At 44.6% G+C, this 19057-nt stretch overlaps 1 protein-coding gene across 1 annotated transcript in view; it reads right to left on the bottom strand.

The window, feature by feature from the left end:
- The window catches only part of EVC (EvC ciliary complex subunit 1), a 675738-nt gene that overhangs the window by 390414 nt on the left and 266267 nt on the right, over positions 1 to 19057 (bottom strand). The window contains exon 9 of the mRNA XM_078678487.1: positions 5165 to 5381. Coding sequence (XP_078534613.1) covers positions 5165 to 5381 — 217 coding nt within the window. The remainder of the gene's footprint in view (positions 1 to 5164; positions 5382 to 19057) is intronic.

Below are 19057 nucleotides of genomic sequence, written 5' to 3'. Positions count from 1 at the left end.
AGCGCCCACACTCTAGCGCCCACACTCTAGCAACACCACTCTACCCGCCCACCGCTCTACCCTCCAACTCCACCCTCAAAATCCACCATCCAAATCCACCATCCAAGCACTACTACACCCTCCAACTCCACCCTCCAACTCCACCCTCCAACTCCACCCTCCAACTCCACCCTCCAAATCAAAATCCTACATCCAAATCCACCCTCCAACTCCACCCTCCAACTCCACCCTCCAACTCCACCCTCCAACTCCACCCTCCAACTCCACCCTCCAACTCCACCATCAAACTACACCATCCAAATCAAAATCCTACATCCAACTCCACCCTCCAAATCATCCCTCCAACTCCACCCTCCAACTCCACCCTCCAACACAACCCCTCAACACCACAGCGCCACTCAATGCCACAGTGCCACTCAATGCCACAGCGCCACTCAATGCCACAGCGCCACTCAGCGCACAGCATCACTCAATGCCACAGCATCACTCAACGCCACAGCATCACTCAACGCCACAGCATCACTCAACGCCACAGCATCACTCATTGCCACAGCATTACTCAGCACCACTCAATGCCACAGCACCACTCAATGCCACAGCACCACTCAATGCCACAGCAGCACTCAATGCCACAGCACCACTCAACGCCACAGCACCACTCAACGCCACAGCACCACTCAATGCCACAGAATCACTCAGCGCCACAGAATCACTCAGCACCACTGAATGCCACAGCACCCCACAACGCCACAGCACCACTTGGCGCACAGCATCCCTCAATGCCACAGCATCCCTCAACGCCACAGCATCACTCAACGCCACAGCATCACTCAACGCCACAGCATCACTCAACGCCACAGCATCACTCAACGCCACAGCATCACTCAACGCCACAGCATCACTCAACGTCACAGCATTACTCAACGCAACAGCATCCCTCAACGCCACAGCATCACTCAACGCCACAGCATCACTCAGCACCACTCAACGCCACAGCACCACTGAATGCCCCAGCATCACTCAGCACCACTGAATGCCCCAGCATCACTCAGCACCACTGAATGCCCCAGCATCACTCAGCACCACTGAATGCCCCAGCATCACTCAGCGCCACTGAAGGCCACAGCATCACTCAGCACCACTGAAGGCCACAGCATCACTCAGCACCACTGAAGGCCACATCATCACTCTGTGCAACAATTCAACAACAACTGGTTCTAATATGTTCTCTCAATGTTTCATGATTTATTACAAATGTCACAAAAAGATGTTAATATTTCACTTCAGTGTATTTTATTGTGATGAAAATCCAAGAACAGAACATAATCTTCCCAAAAGTTATTTACAAAAGTTTAAGCTATTGCCATTATAAATTACAATAACTTTTATTTAAGTATTAATTATTAAAAAAATAAAACCCATTGTTATTTGTAATAATAATACATCTAAGTCATGTAAATACAACACATATTGCATTACAAATGCTATAGGTGTCACGTTTGCGAAAGTTAAAACTATTGGCATTGTAAATGACAAATCTATTAATTTCGCTATTTTCAAAACCAACACATAAATAAAAAAAATTGTCATTTACAATACCAATACCTCAAACTTTCCTAATGCGAGACCTATTGCATTGCAAATGCTTGTTTTGTCTGCCAAGGCTACTCCAAGATTAGAAGAAGAGAGCTACAGCAATTATGTAAGAATCTTGGTGCTGCTCATTGTACACAATCGTATAGGCTCCTAAAACATGACACTAGTATGCATACAGTATTTGCTACCTCACGATTTCTTGCTGCTATGTGGTGGGCCCATCTTCAATTTTTAAAACTTCAACTAAATGTATTTTCTATCTGTGGTTATTCATAAATTATGAAAGATCTTTTTCTTAATGCATTTTATTCTTTTAAACCTTTTTTAAAATCCTTTTAATTGCTGACATGAAATGTTGTTTTTTATGGTCTCACAACCGAAATAAAGAATATAATGAATGAAAATGCTGATTTAAAAAACTTGAGAAAGGCTATGTTTAGTTGAAATGTGTCTTTATTAAAATTGCCTGTTAAATCGAACTGGATCCTGCATGTTGCTCAATGTATTGACTTGGATTTCCTCCTGCCCAATTCAATTAAATGGGTGGATTACTAACCATCTTGGAGTGCAGGCTCTCTCTGTAAATGGAAAGATTTCTATGTGTGTTTAACAAGGTGCTGGCAGTACCGCCCTTCCACGCACCACCTGTGGTTTGGTGCAAGCCAGAGAAACTGCAACCTTCTTGTTTCTTGTATTTGTTTAGGTCCGAGTTTACTTTAAAAAAGCAATTTTTTGTTTTGTATAAATATTTGGTACAATTTAACAAATCTATAGAAACTTTGAAATTCAAATTCAAGAGTAAATCTGGCTTAGGTGTAGCATGTCAAGTTTTATGCATATCGGTCAGAGGCAAGGAAAATAAAAAGGTTAGCTTGTCAAAAGAGCATTTCACTCGTGGACTTCCATATGAAAACTTGCTCAGGGATACAAAAAGAAGATCACTGAATGGAATTACACAAAACATAACTTGAAACTGGACCTTCACTCAGAGCAGTGAGCATAGCACTCAATGTAGAATTACTCTTCTTGCGTAATAATGCCTAATCTCTTGGAATTCTATGGTAATTCACCATGATTATGATCTACTGAATTATGTAAATTACCCCTATTTTCCTGCAGTGCAGTTTGATGAATTTGCATAAAATGTGTCTGAAACTTAACATGGTTTGCCTATTCTTAGTATTTTAAAATGTGCTTAGATCAGTTAAGGATGGAGCACAGTTGAAAGGGTGGTTAAAAAGAGGTTCAGGTTGATGATACATGAAGTATTCTTTGACAAATCCACATTATATTTGGGAAGCTTATTGCATGTTTAGTCTGCTGTGAGTATGGCAAGTTTTGTGCTCATTCTTCAGGGAGCGGTGGAGGGGCAAAACCTTTTTCATGTGCTAATAACTTTGGTGCTGTTTAATGAATCTGCAACTAGATTAGGAGTTTGTTAGCAAGCTAGCAGAGTTCAGGAGTCTTGGGTTTCATACAGATCTGCTGCGAGTGTGGGGATCTAATGGAGGGCACAGTTAAAATGGGTGGGAGATTAAAACATTTTGCTTTCTTACTAGTTTTGGTGCCATTTCATAGATCTGCAATATGGCAGGTACTTGGCAGATTAACTTACTTCTGATTTTTGAGGATTCATGCAGATCCCTAAGGGGGTACATGGATGAAAGTAGAAGTGCTCACATGCTAATAGTTTTGATACCTTTGGCATTATTTTAGAAATCTGCCCAAAATTTGTCAGGAATTTACGTGTTAATTTTTCTGTTGGTGTAACAAGTAAAGTCGAGTGCAGAGATTCAATAATTTCATGTGGATCTGACAAGAAGTGGTAGTTATAAAAGGGGGGGGGTGTCTAAAAGCTTGGCTACTAAGTTTGGTATCATCTGACCTATTTGACAGGACTTGAGATTCCAGAATTAGATTTAGCTTACAAACAGTATGTGCAGCAGGACTTTAGTGAGACGGGAGGTTGGTTGCAGGAGATGAACCAGCATTGCCTAAAGACTACATGAAGCAGTGGTTAGCAGCAATGCTTGTGACCATACACATTTATAACAATCAATAAGAAAACTTCAAACAATAACCTTAACCTCCAACAGATACACAAAGATCATACTGTACCAATAGTCATTTCATTTATAATGTTAATGGTAAAGTAATATGTCATGCCACTAGTGAGCTCATTAACGTCATTTGTGAAGCCATTTGTTATATAAAAGGTGAGGTCATAAGCATTGCAGTTGGTGTGTGAATTACGGTTTGCATGGCACATGTGCTCGTTATGATTTGCATAGCTAATCATATCTGGGAAGCTTCCGTTTTTTGGGGTGTTCATGCTTTAGGTGAATGTATATGTTTATATGTATAAATCATCAATGGATTTGAATGCATCTCAAAACACATGTTATTTAAGGTGCAGTAGCATAATATAGTAGATTATTGTCTGACAAATATTGTGTTCTAAACATCGTTTACGAAAAATATCACCCTGTTTGAGTTACAATTGGGTAATCTATACCTAGTGTGACAATATTTGTGTAAACAATATTTAGCCCTCGATTATTATGTCAAGCAATATTGCTATCTAGGGTACTCTAACTTAGTACCGTTATTTAAATTAAATGTACTAATAATAAACACATATTCTCAAATTTATTACTAAAGTACAAAGTTATGATTACCAAAAAACAGAGAAATTGAAATCAGAAAAACACTGTTTACTGCATCTGATATAGGATGTTTCAATTACTTTACACATAGAAACAAACCTTCTAGAAGTCGTCACTCCTGATAGTCACTGTGATTTTACATACAGCACAAATTTGATCTTCTGCATCCTGATCTTGAACAAATATATTTATTTAGAACAAGTAGACATGCAAAAATACCATGGTATAAACCATAAACCGAATGCACAAAGCATAATATGTTATCTAATATATATGTTGAGGGAAGGGAAAAGCATCATGATACACTTGAGGCTTCACCATTCATGTGTCATGGCCACAAGCATGCTCAACAATTTAAATAAAAAGCATATTATACTCTGCACAGATAGTGCTTTTTTTGCCTAGTTGGTACAAGGCACATTTTGGGGTGATCCGTCAAACGAGGGCCAAAAATAAAGGAGATCCCAAAACACAAAATCACAATGCATTTTCCATAGACTTCTTTAGGCAGTGCTACCACAAAAACTGCTGAACAAATTTAAACCAAATTTGGCAGGAAACTAGATCTTGGTACATAGATTGTGCTTTTTCATGCTTTGGTGTAAATCCGTTCAGTAGTGTTTGAGAAATTAAGATTTAAAAATATTTATATATCTGGATGGTCTGGTTCGAGGGACTCCTGTGAGAGTTCCTCAAACCCAATTTTAAAAAGATAAAGAGTTCTGATTGGCCCAGGGAGCTTTTGTTCCTTTGCGCCAATCTGCTCCTGCAGGAGTCTGACTCTCGCAGGAGCAAGAACTCTGATTGGATGCTAGCAATACAAGGAAATTTTCTGGCAGCCTTTACAGGACTATGGAGAGAGAGAAAAAGAGGGAAATAGGGATTCGTAGAGTAGTACTTACCATTGTTATATCTTGTTACTTCCTCCCAGAATGCCCTTAGTAGTTCTGTTAATTGATGTTCCTTTTGCCTAGCAGAGAGTTGTCTTGCTGAGATTAACTGTTCAAGAGTAGCCGAGACTGCATTTAATCGGCACTCACTTTCGTGCTGTATTTGTGCCTTTAGTGAATCAACCACTTTTGCCATATGCTCCCAACGTATCATCTTCTCCTGAAAATCCTTTAAAAAGTGATAGAAAAGTATGATTTTAAACAGTTAAGAATCATTTATAACTATAATTAGTTACTTATGGAGAATGTTTAGAGCTTTTGTGGTATACAATATCTTAAACACTGAGAGTGAAAAGTCCAAAGTGCAATTTTATTGTAGTTATACAAAAACCGTCTACAATATATACCTCCTCCTGTGTGTGGCACATGTCATGCCATTCAGGCATGCTACAACAAAGCAACATTCTAAAACTTACACATGCAAAAGGATAATAAAAGAAAATAATACCAAATGCCCCATGAGAGCAGGGCCTTATTACATTTTACAAATGTGTGACTATAGTCCCATCTGGGGACAGATACGCATAATGTTTCGTAATGCAGCTAAGAAGAGCATTTCGCCTGTGTCCCTCTTCTGAGTTACCATTTAATGAAAAATGTAATCCTCATTAACATGTTTCACATTTCTTATATATTTAAGAACATGATCTGAGAACGTGTATCATTATTTCATCAAGGTTTCTTACAATATTTTCTTAAGAGTAATCTCAATACATACAATAAAAATAGTCCTGGTTTCTCCTTCTACGGCAACACTGTTAGTCCAGTGTTTCTTACATTTTCTGCCATAAATCAAGCTTAAAATAATTGATTCTGAACTTTGGGTTCTGTGGGCAGACTATAACTGTGTGCTAGATATTTGGCTTGACAAGTACTTCCATCCCCCTCACCACAAGCACCAACAGCACTTACCGCTAAGCCATTTGCAAACTGATTGCTATGCTGGGACCTCTGACATATCTGTCTCTAGTGCCAGATTACTCCTTCTATTTAATTCCCCTTGAACTTCATGTCAGAATTGACTAGGTTGAGATGGTCCATAGTAACAGTTATTATCATATCGTTAGGATTTGCGTGGACAAGGCGCTATGTGTGATTATTGTGAATTTCTATAATAATTCCCCCTCTGAGATGATGGAAGACATGATGGGAAGTCTGAGCAGAAATGTAAAAAGTCTACTCGGTCAGAGGACTAGAGATGTTTTTGTTGTTTGGGGTGGGGATTTCAACTGCTCTCTATGCCATAGGGGGGATACGGGGACGTGTGGGTTAATGCTAGGTAATGATAACAGTATTCCGCATTTTGTACATTCAGTCTGTGGGGACTTTATGAACGATATTATGTTTTCCTGTGATATGGGGTACACTAACAGTTTGTGTCAGACCGAGGTGCCCTTCTGTCCTACATTCAATGGTAGAGGTGTTTTCTCAATTATAGATTACATTTTGATATCCTGTAGTCACTACGCACGTGTCAGGAACTTTACCACACATAACATTGTCTTAAGTGACCACTTCCCATCAAGTGTCGATATTTTGGTATTTAACCAGGAGCCAAACAGGTCCAGTAGACCTGAGTCGTGCTTAAATAGTATAGGCTTAAGCAGGCAAAATGGTTATGCCTTGAAGTGGATGAAAGTGACCCCTGAGGATTTTCATCATAATTTATTGGTGAAATGTGATTCTAGCTTCAGTGCCTGTTTGGATGAAAACTCTACTGACATGGTGATTGTAGAGAATTTTACAGCTATTTCAGCCCAAATTAAGAAAAGTCTATGGGTAGATTCCAAAAGACGAGGTGCTACTAACCAGGGGTGGTTTGATACTGCTTGCACGAAGGCTTATTCAAGGCTTAAGCATGCTTTAAACGCTTCATGAAAGGATTGGGACTTAATAAGGGAAGCCAGAAGGAATTATAAGAAGGCACTTAAAATAAGGAAGGATGAAATGAAGAGAGAAGCATGGAATATTCTGCATGAGGTGTCCATGAATCGAGATACTGTTGCTTTCTGGAAGGCGGTTAATGCCCCCTTCTTTAATGATATCCCCAAGGCAACTATAGAGATTGCTATTACGGAGGAAGAGTGGATATTACATTATGCCAAACTCTATAGTGACCAACCTCTGTCTGACCAGGTAAAGGAAGGGCCAGAATTCAATCAAGAGCTCTATCCCTCTCCCAGCAACTGGAGATGGGCTTCACTTTGGAAGAAGTTAAACTAGCTATTAAAGCTAGTATGGGTGGTAAGGCCCCGGGCCCGGATGGAGTTACGGTTGACTTGTTTAAAAACAATGTAGCTCTATGGGTACCATTACTCACCCAATTATTTAATGCATGTTGCTCTATAGGCCTAATAAAGACATGGTATGAATCCATTGTAGTTCCCATATTTAAAAAAGGTGGTAGAGCAAGCCCAGTTTGATACCGCCCAATTTCACTCGTAGATTCTACTGTTAAGATAATTGGGCGTGTGGTCTTAGACAGACTACAACTTTGGGCAAACGAGCAATCAATCATCAGCGATCTCCAATATGGCTTTCGAAAAGAGCCTAAATCTTCATATTCTTTTAGACAAATACATGAAAGCAAAGGGAGGGAAGCTGTTCTTAAGTTTTGTTGACCTAACGTCAGCGTTTGATTGCATCATACATGCAAAATTATGGGCAATTCTGGAAAGGTTGGGGGTAGACAGTCAGATAACCACCTTTTTGAGGCAATTAGATTCAGGGGCAAGGGCAAAGGTCCGATTTGGAAAGGACGTGGACTTAACTAGGGGATTCCAGATTTCGAGAGGGGTGCGCAAGGCTGCGTCCTTGCCCCATTCCTGTTCACCCTATATATTAATGATCTTAAGAATACTTTGCTTAGGGAGTGCAGGGATCTGCCTATGGCAGTGGCACGATCTGTCCCTGCACTCCTATATGCAGATGACGCGGTCCTGATGGCCGGGACACCCATTGCTATGCAAAGGGTGGTAACGTCCTTTTCACAATTCATGACAAATCTGGGCCTTACAATTAACTGCTCTAAAACTTTTTCAATGAACTGCGGTCTTGGGGCAAATAAAAAGAAAAAGTCAATTTGTATTGATTCGAAAAGTTTTAAATTTTACTTCCACATTCTCCTATTTAGGGATATTGTTTTGATCATTCTGGCTCCTGGAGCAATGCAATAAAAACTAGAAGGCTCCTTTTTTGTAAGTCTTTAATGGCCCTGACAATGCCAGAAACCGGTCCCCGGAAGCTTGTTTCCTTTCCAGTGAAGAATTGGCTTGGTACTTTGGTCTGCCCTGTTCCCATGATGCACTGGGCCAGGGACAGACTAATTTGCATATAGCCAGGTTCTGAACTGGGATGGTGCAGTGAGCTAAAAAACGGTGATGGATCAAGCCCTGATCTGTTGACTGGGTAGGAGTGTTCTGATTAACTCAGATACTCTGTCCATCACCACCCCCTTTTTGAAATATTTTGGCCACCACAAGTGTGGAAGGGTATGATCAGACATGAGTCCCTTGCTCACTGCACCATCAGGATTCAAGCAAGCTGGGCCGAAGACGGCTGTAATGCCAGAAAACGGTCCCCGGAAGCTTGTTTCCTTTCCAGTGAAGACCTGGCTTGGTAGTTTGGTCTGCCCTGTTCCCATGATGCACTGGGCCAGGGACAGACTAATTTGTATATAGCCAGGTTCTGATCTGGGATGGTGCAGTGAGCTAAAAAACGGTGATGGATCAAGCCCTGATCTGTTGACTGGGTAGGAGTGTTCTGATTAACTCAGATACTCTGTCCATCGCCACCCTCTTTTTGAAATATTTTGGCCACCACAAGTGTGGAAGGGTATGCTCAGACATGAGTCCCTTGCTCACTGCACCATCAGGATTCAAGCAAGCCGGGCCGAAGATGGCTGTAATGCCAGAAACCGGTCCCCGGAAGCTTGTTTCCTTTCCAGTGAAGAATTGGCTTGGTAGTTTGGTCTGCCCTGTTCCCATGATGCACTGGGCCAGGGACAGACTAATTTGCATATAGCCAGGTTCTGAACTGGGATGGTGCAGTGAGCTAAAAAACGGTGATGGATCAAGCCCTGATCTGTTGACTGGGTAGGAGTGTTCTGATTAACTCAGATACTCTGTCCATCACCACCCCCTTTTTGAAATATTCTGACAATCTTTAGCAGAAAAATGGGTAGGCGCTCACCAGGAGAATTACTGTGCATTTACAGAGCTACATGCGTAGCAATTGCTACTTATTGGGCAGGCATTTGGGGCTACGCCAATGTTTCTACTTTGCAGGTGGCACAAAATATCTTTCTTCGGTACCTGTTGGCAGTCCCGGACAGTGTTTCCACCCTAATTTGCCACACAGAACTTGGTGTTCCACACTTGGAAGATATAGTTAAGATTCAACCAGTTTTATTATGGCACAGAGTTTGAACCACTGAAGAGACTGTTTTTGATCTTTTTTTTTAAAAGATGTAATGAGTATCGACAATGTCAACAAAATTAGATGGCTACACTATGTCAAAATGTTTTTGTCACAAATAGGCTACTTGGAATATTTTAACAATCCCCTATTAATGTTACAGGTTTCTAGAAAGGCACTTAAAAACATTGCATGACACACTTGAGCGACCTAAGAATAATTAACGAAATGGCCAAACCCACAGTGGTAGCACATCACCTCACCCTGGTTACTGGTAACATTCAACCTTACATCTTGCTACCTATAAAGGATTTTGCGAGGTTTCTACTAACACACCTCAGACTTAACATCCTGCATAGATCCTTAAGTTTTCCTGAGGTGAATGACTGGTCATGATCACTCTCTAAGTGTCCTTGTAATGATCTCTCGGCTCAATCGTCCATGCATGTTCTGTTTTTCTGTACATTTTACATGGTACCGAGGAAAAAATGGATTGCCCCGCTACTAAAAAGTATAGAAATAAGACGATGCCGCCCTGCATTCTTGGCAATTCAGAAACTGGATAATATACTAACTGTTGCCTCTGTCACTGCCTTTCTATAGACTGTTTTTAGATTTCGGAAATCAATTATAATTTGAATTTTATTATACATGTTTTTATCATGTGTAACTTTACGGTTATTTCTTAAATATGAATTTTGATTGTGATAAGTCAACTGTACTTTTATGGTTATTTATATGTACAATGACCGAATAAAGTGCGCACAAGTGTGACTAGATTATTTGTTCTTTATTGACTCGCATGCTGCTCACACATATGCATTATCTGGGCTGTATGATCTCAGATCAAAATCCCCCCCTGATTGGGCTTGGACAAAGTATGTTACCTCCCCCAATGCAGAAATGGTGCATGCAGCCCTCTTTTGTGGAGGACACTACTTTCTGCTCCCTGTTGCATGAAGCTGTAGCAAATTACTTTGAGCTAAGCACTGACACACCTTTACCCAATACTGGGGAATGGGAGGCATTTAAAGTGGCAATATAGGGGCAATGCATCAATGCAACGGTGAGTGTGCAAAGGCCCATTGACGATGAGCTGCTTCACTCTGACACTGAGGCTGTGGGCTCTGTAGATGGTACTCATACGCTCAGTGCTGCTCGTACTTGTCACCCTGCGCTACTTGACAGGTTGCTATGTCTTAACTATTGAGTGAAACACAGACCAAAGGTTCATATCAACCAGGACAAACCCGGGGCTCTTGGATGGTCAGGCTGGTTGACAGCTGTGGCCATATCACTTCTATCCATAATGCCTCCAGCGTCTCTGTTCACACCCAGAACAAAATCCAGGGGGCCTTAATGGCTCATTACTGTGGACTAAATATCCCTCTGTGGGTCCGCTCTCGTGGGGACATTGAGTCCTTGCTGAATGATATTGCCCTGCTCCGTATATCTCATGAGCAGCAATTATAACTTGATGCTCCAATCATACAAGAAGAGATACAAGGGGACCTACTCTCGTAGTCAGTCGGCAAGATGCTCGGATGGCTCTCCCTTGGAAATTTACCGGGTGCACACTGATCTCCTTATACCGAAAGTGGATCAATTATACATGCTTACCTTTGAGGAGTGCAGCCCTCCCACCCCTGTGAGAGGCTCTTCTCGTGTCTAATCCTAAGCCTGGCAAAGACCCTTGCTGATCTCTCCTCTTACAAGCTCCTTGCCATTTGAATCACTGATTATAAAATTCTTAGTAAGAATCTGACTGATCCCCCTCCTTCCAAAGCTAATACATTCGGATCAAAGCAGCTGTGTCCTGGGCTGAAGTACCTGGTTAAACTTTTCCAGTCTCTATTGGGTCTTGGAGATTGCAACCAGGCTTTATCCCTGGGTGACATGTCATGACTTAGATTTCGAAAAGGACTTTGATTCCTTTCATTGGCTGTATTTGTTTGAGGAGCTGAACAGATTTGGTTTGGGAGATTGCTTGTTGCATTGGATTTGGCTAGTCCACACGGGCCCCCCCAGAGAAGGCACCTGATAGAGTTGCCCACTGCACCCCATCATCTTTGCCCTCGCGATGGAGCCGCTGGCCATCAGATAACACCAAAGGGGTGGGACTTTGGGTACCCCCCCTGGCACCACTGGAGTCAAGTTATCCTGGCTGAAGATGGCTGTTAGCCAGAAACCGGTCCTAGAATGCTTGATTTCGGTCCAGGGAAGACATGGCTTAGCAGTTCGGGCTGGACTGTTCCCATGAAGCTCAGGGTCAAGACTGATTTGCATATGCCCATGTCTGAACTGGGGTGTCTTGGTGAGCAAAATAACGATGGATTAAACCCAGATATGTGACTGGGGTGAATGTTTTGCCATTGTGCAACATTCCGTCCAGCATCTTGTGTATTTTGCTGTTCACCCTATGTGGGAAGGATATGCCCAGACGTGGGTCCCGTGCTCACTAAGTCACTGGAGTCAAGCTATCCTGGCTGAAGATGGCTTATAGCCAGAAACCGGTCCTAGGATGCTTGTTTCTGGTTCAGGGAAGACATGGCTTGGCAGTTCGGGCTGGACTGTTCCCTTGAGGCACAAGGTCAAGACTGATTTGCATATGGTCATGTCTGAACCGGGGTGGCTTGGTGAGCAAAATAACGATGGATTAAACCCAGATCTGTGACTGGGGGTGAATGTTTTGCCATTGTGCAACATTCCGTCCATCATCTTGTGTATTTTGCTGTTCACCCTATGTGGGAAGGGTATGCCCAGAAGTGGGTCCCGTGCTCACTAAGCCACTGCAGTCAAGCTATCCTGGCTGAAAATGGCTGATAGCCAGAAACCGGTCCTAGGATGCTTGATTCCAGTCCAGGGAAGACATGGCTTGGCAGTTCGGGCTGGACTGTTCCCATGAGGCACATGGTCAAGACTGATTTGCATATGGCCATGTCTGAACAGGGTGGCTTGGTGAGCAAAATAACGATGGATTAAACCCAGATCTGTGACTGGGGGTAATTGTTTTGCCATTGTGCAACATTCCGTCCATCATCTTGTGTATTTTGCTGTTCACCCTATGTGGGAAGGGTATGCCCAGACGTGGGTCCCGTGCTCACTAAGTCACTGGAGTCAAGCTATCCTGGTTGAAGATGGCTTATAGCCAGAAACCGGTTGTTGGATGCTTGATTCTGATTCAGGGAAGACATGGCTTCACAGTTCGGGCTGGACTGTTCCCATGAGGCACAGGATCAAGACTGATTTGCATATGGTCATGTCCGAACTGGGGTGGCGTTGTGAGCAAAATAACGATGGATTAAACCCAGATCTGTGACTGGGGGTGAATGTTTTGCCATTGTGCAACATTCCGTCCATCATCTTGTGTATTTTGCTGTTCACCCTATGTGGGAAGGGTATGCCCAGACGTGGGTCCCGTGCTCACTAAGCCACTGGAGTCAATCTATCCCGGCTGAAGATGGCTGATAGCCAGAAACCGGTCCTAGGATGCTTGATTCCAGTCCAGGGAAGACATGGCTTGGCAGTTCAGGCTGGACTGTTCCCATGAGGCACATGGTCAAGACTGATTTGCATATGGTCATGTCTGAACCGGGGTGGCTTGGTGAGCAAAATAACGATGGATTAAACCCAGATCTGTGACTGGGGGTGAATGTTTTGCCATTGTGCAACATTCCGTCCATCATCTTGTGTATTTTGCTGTTCACCCTATGTGGGAAGGGTATGCCCAGACGTGGGTCCCGTGCTCACTAAGCCACTGGAGTCAATCTATCCCGGCTGAAGATGGCTGATAGCCAGAAACCAGTCCTAGGATGCTTGATTCCAGTCCAGGGAAGACATGGCTTGGCAGTTCGGGCTGGACTGTTCCCATGAGGCACATGGTCAAGACTGATTTGCATATGGCCATGTCTGAACAGGGTGGCTTGGTGAGCAAAATAACGATGGATTAAACCCAGATCTGTGACTGGGGGTAATTGTTTTGCCATTGTGCAACATTCCGTCCATCATCTTGTGTATTTTGCTGTTCACCCTATGTGGGAAGGGTATGCCCAGACGTGGGTCCCGTGCTCACTAAGTCACTGGAGTCAAGCTATCCTGGTTGAAGATGGCTTATAGCCAGAAACCGGTTGTTGGATGCTTGATTCTGATTCAGGGAAGACATGGCTTCACAGTTCGGGCTGGACTGTTCCCATGAGGCACAGGATCAAGACTGATTTGCATATGGTCATGTCTGAACCGGGGTGGCTTGGTGAGCAAAATAACGATGGATTAAACCCAGATCTGTGACTGGGGGTGAATGTTTTGCCATTGTGCAACATTCCGTCCATCATCTTGTGTATTTTGCTGTTCACCCTATGTGGGAAGGGTATGCCCAGAAGTGGGTCCCGTGCTCACTAAGCCACTGCAGTCAAGCTATCCTGGCTGAAAATGGCTGATAGCCAGAAACCGGTCCTAGGATGCTTGATTCCAGTCCAGGGAAGACATGGCTTGGCAGTTCGGGCTGGACTGTTCCCATGAGGCACATGGTCAAGACTGATTTGCATATGGCCATGTCTGAACAGGGTGGCTTGGTGAGCAAAATAACGATGGATTAAACCCAGATCTGTGACTGGGGGTAATTGTTTTGCCATTGTGCAACATTCCGTCCATCATCTTGTGTATTTTGCTGTTCACCCTATGTGGGAAGGGTATGCCCAGACGTGGGTCCCGTGCTCACTAAGTCACTGGAGTCAAGCTATCCTGGTTGAAGATGGCTTATAGCCAGAAACCGGTTGTTGGATGCTTGATTCTGATTCAGGGAAGACATGGCTTCACAGTTCGGGCTGGACTGTTCCCATGAGGCACAGGATCAAGACTGATTTGCATATGGTCATGTCCGAACTGGGGTGGCGTTGTGAGCAAAATAACGATGGATTAAACCCAGATCTGTGACTGGGGGTGAATGTTTTGCCATTGTGCAACATTCCGTCCATCATCTTGTGTATTTTGCTGTTCACCCTATGTGGGAAGGGTATGCCCAGACGTGGGTCCCGTGCTCACTAAGCCACTGGAGTCAATCTATCCCGGCTGAAGATGGCTGATAGCCAGAAACCGGTCCTAGGATGCTTGATTCCAGTCCAGGGAAGACATGGCTTGGCAGTTCAGGCTGGACTGTTCCCATGAGGCACATGGTCAAAACTGATTTGCATATGGCCATGTCTGAACTGGGTGGCTTGGTGAGCAAAATAACGGATTAAACCCAGATCTGTGACTGGGGGCAATTGCTTTGCCATTGTGCAATATTCCGCCCATCATCTTGTGTATTAAGCTGGCTCTGTGTTTGTCTTGCAGCAAGCAGTGGCGGGTTGGCCGCAGACACCCTAATGTGAAGGATCAGATCAGACAGGCCCTGCGCCAAAGCCTACGCAAGTGGCCCACGAGGGATCTAAAGGATGAGGAGGATTGATTTTGTTTCTTGAGACATAAGATAAGCATTTCCTTATGACAAATTTCACCAGGGTAGGGTTTCCTACGGAGGTGGTTTCAGACAGAGATTCTAACTTCATGTCTGCTTACCTAAAGCACATGTGGAAGGAGTGTGGAGTGCAGTACAAGTTTACTACCCCATACCATCCACAAACCAATGGTCTTGTTGAAAAGTTCAACAAGAGATTGAAAGGTATGATCATGGGACTCCCTGAAAAACTCAAGAAGAGGTGGGATGTCCTGTTGCCATGCCTGCTTTTCGCTTATTGGGAAGTGCCACAGAAGGGAGTAGGGTTCCCCCCTTTGAACTTCTGTTTGGTCATCCTGTTGTGAAAGAGGGTTGAGAGAGGCCTCTCCAAGAACCCAAGCAAGACATTGTGGACTATGTACTTGGCCTAAGGTTCAGAATGGCTGAGTACATGGAAAAGGCATCCAAGAATCTTGAGGCAAGCCAGGAGCTGCAGAAGCACTGATATGACCAAAAAGCTGCACTGGTTGAATTTCAACCTGGGCAAAAGGTGTTGGGTTTGGAGCCAGTGGCACCAAGGGCTCTCCAAGACAGATGGCGTGGCCCTTACCCTATCCTAGAGAAAAAGAGTGAGGTCACTTACTTAGTTGACCTGGGCACAAGCAGGACACCCAGAAGGGTTATCCATTTGAACTGCCTAAAGCTCTACAATGATAGGGCTGACATCACCATGCTGATGGTGACTGATGAGGAACAGGAAGCAGAGAGTGAACTTTTCCCCAATCTCCTCTCCTACAGCCCAAAAGATGGGTCAGTAGAAGGAGTTGTCTTTTCAGACACCCTCTCTGCCCAACAGCAGACTGACTGCAAGCAAGTCTTGCAACAGTATGCTAGTCTCTTTTCCCTGATCCTTGGTCTGACAAACTGGTGTACCCATCATGTGGACACCGGTAACAGTTCACCTGTCAAAAACAAGATCTATCGCCAGTCAGACCAAGTCAAGGACAGCATCAAGGCTGAAGTCAGCAAGATGCTGGAGTTAGGGGTCATTCAACCCTCTGAGAGCCCCTGGGCTAGCCCAGTGGTTCTGGTCCCCAAACCTCATCAACAGGGTGAAAAGAGCGAGATGAGGTTTTGTGTGGACTATAGAGGGCTCAACTCTGTCACCAAGACAGGTGCTCATCCTATTTCAAGAGCAGATAAAATGATAGATAGATTGGGGGCAGCCACATTTTTCAGTGCCTTTGACTTAACTGCAGGGTACTGGCATATTGGCATGGCCCCAGGAGCAAAAGAAAAAACTGCATTCTCCACACCTTATGGTCACTATCGGTTTACTGTAATGCCTTTTGGGTTAAAGAATGCCACTGCCACCTTCCAGAGGTTGGTTAATCAAGTCCTGACTGGGTTGGAGTCCTTTAGTGCAGCTTATCTTGATGATATTGCAGTCTTTAGCTCCACCTGGCCGGATCACCTGATCCACCGTGGGAAGGTTTTACAAGCCCTAGAGGCTTAACCATAAAGCCATCCAAATGGCAGATAGGGCAGGGCAATGTGGTGTACTTGGGCCACCTTGTTGGTGGAGGCCAGGTACAACCCTTACAACCCAAGATCCAGAGTATCCTGGAATGGGAAGCTCCAACAACCCAGAACTAAGTCAGGGCATTCCTTGGCTTGACTGGGTACTACAGGAGGTTTGGGAAGGGATATGGGTTAATTGTGACTCCCCTCACAGAACTCACCTCCATGAAGATGCCCAAGAAAATCAACTGGACTTTTAGTTGCCAAAAGGTTTTTGACACCCTAAAAGAAGCAATGTGCTCAGCGCCAATTCTAAAAGCACCAGATTATGTCAAGCAGTTCATTTCAAATCTTTATTTTGGTTAATTCCAACCATAAAAGATGCAATTAAAATTAACAATAAAATACATTCTAAATAGATCCAATAGTTTCAGAACAACGTGGTTGGCAAATCAATCCATGGTAATTGCATGATCCAAATCAAACATTGCCAGTTAAACCTATCTACATCAATAAATATTTATAAAAATACATTTAAAAGCCAGGCTTTCTTTTCATAAAAATCATGACATATTCCAACGTACAAATACTTTACTGGGTATACGATCATTTTAAATTTTACAGCTATACAACAAGACACTATTATTAACAACAGAGGAGAACACAGTTCATCAATAAAGCAACTATTTTTCTAAAGTGCAAAAGCAGAATGTTTCGTGATAGGTGATCATTAATCTCTTAGTGGCTATAGTTTTAGTCCCACTTTGTTCCTTATAAGATATACATTAACTAGGAATCTGCTCACGCTGAAGATGACTATTGGTGACGTATCCGTCTTCAATATATGCTCTGCCTCTTTGCAATGCCTAGTGTTCATATTTTTGCAGAGCGGTCTTATCCATCGTTTTCTAGCCTTGTCATATGCAGAACAAAAGAACAGTATGTGTAAGTCATTTTCTAAGTCCATTTTTGTGCATAAGGTGCACTGGTCGCAGCTATTGTCATCATGGCAAAGCAGCCCGCAACTTCACACAGTGGCTGACCGCCTGCGCCAACGACCTCGCGCCACTAAAGAACCCTCCCAGCAGACCCAGAAGCAAGAAGGCATCCTGGTTCACTGACGAACTCAAGGACTCCAAGAAAACCTGCCGCACCCTCGAGAAAGCCTTGCTCCTCAACCGGACCACCGACAACATGACCGCCCTCAAACACGCTACCCGCAAGCACCACCAGCTCATCCGCACCACCAAGAAGAAATCCCTGAAGGAACGACTGGACAACAACGCCCACGACAGCAAGGAACTCTTCACCATCGTCAAGGAGTTCTCCAACCCCAGCACCGGCACCAACGACATCACTCCGTCACAAGACCTCTGCAACTCCCTCGCCTCGTTCTTCCACCGCAAGATCACCGACATCCACAACAGCTTCGGCGCACCACCCACGCACCCAACCGTCGAACCCACGCCCCCCACAGCCACCCTTCGCACCTGGACCACGGTGACCACCGAAGACACAACCCGCACAATGAACACCATCCACTCCGGATCACCAACCGACCCCTGCCCACACCACGTCTTCAACAAGGCCGACTCCACCATCGCACCCCAACTCCGGAACATCATCAACACCTCCTTCAACACCGCCACCTTCCCGGAGAGCTGGAAGCACGCCGAGCTCACCACCCTCCTGAAGAAACCTACAGCGGACCCCACCGACCTCAAAAACCTCCGCCCCATCTCGCTCCTCCCTTTTCCTGCTAAAGTCATCGAGAAGATCGTCAACAGACAGCTGACCGCCTTCCTCGAGACGAACGGATCCCTCGACCCCTCGCAGTCCGGCTTCAGAGCCAACCACAGCACCGAGACCGCCCTCATCGCAGCCACCGACGACATCCGGACCCTGCTCGACAAGGGGGAAACAGTGGCCCTCATCCTCCTGGACCTCTCCGCTGTGTTCGACACTGTCTGCCACCGCACCCTAGTCCAGCGCCTCAGCAACATCAGTATCCAAGAGAAGGCACTGGAGTGGATCTCGCCGGAAGAACACAAAGAGTCCGCCTCCCCCCGTTTCGCTCCGAGGCCACCGAAGTCATCTGCGGCGTCCCGCAAGGATCTTCACTCAGCTCCACCCTCTTCAACGTCTACATGAGACCTCTTGCAGCCATCACTCGCCAGCACAACCTCAACATCATCTCTTACGCCGACGACACCCAGCTGATCCTCTCCCTCACCAGAGACCCCGACGCCGCCAGAACCTGCCTACACGAAGGGATGAAAGACGTCGCCGAGTGGATGAAGGACGGCCGCCTGAAACTGAACTCGGACAAGACGGAAGTCCTCATCCTGGGATCTTCGCCCTCCGCCTGGGACGACTCCTGGTGGCCCTCAGCCCTGGGCACAGCACCCAAGCCAACCGACCACGCACGCAACCTGGGCTTCATCCTGGACTCCTCCCTCTCGATGACCAGACAA

This window comes from Lissotriton helveticus, chromosome 2_2 (genome assembly GCF_964261635.1).
Source record: "Lissotriton helveticus chromosome 2_2, aLisHel1.1, whole genome shotgun sequence".
NCBI classification, from domain to species: domain Eukaryota; kingdom Metazoa; phylum Chordata; class Amphibia; order Caudata; family Salamandridae; genus Lissotriton; species Lissotriton helveticus.
The sequence above is the reverse complement of the archived record's forward strand: the minus strand, read 5'-3'. Positions and strand labels throughout refer to the sequence as shown.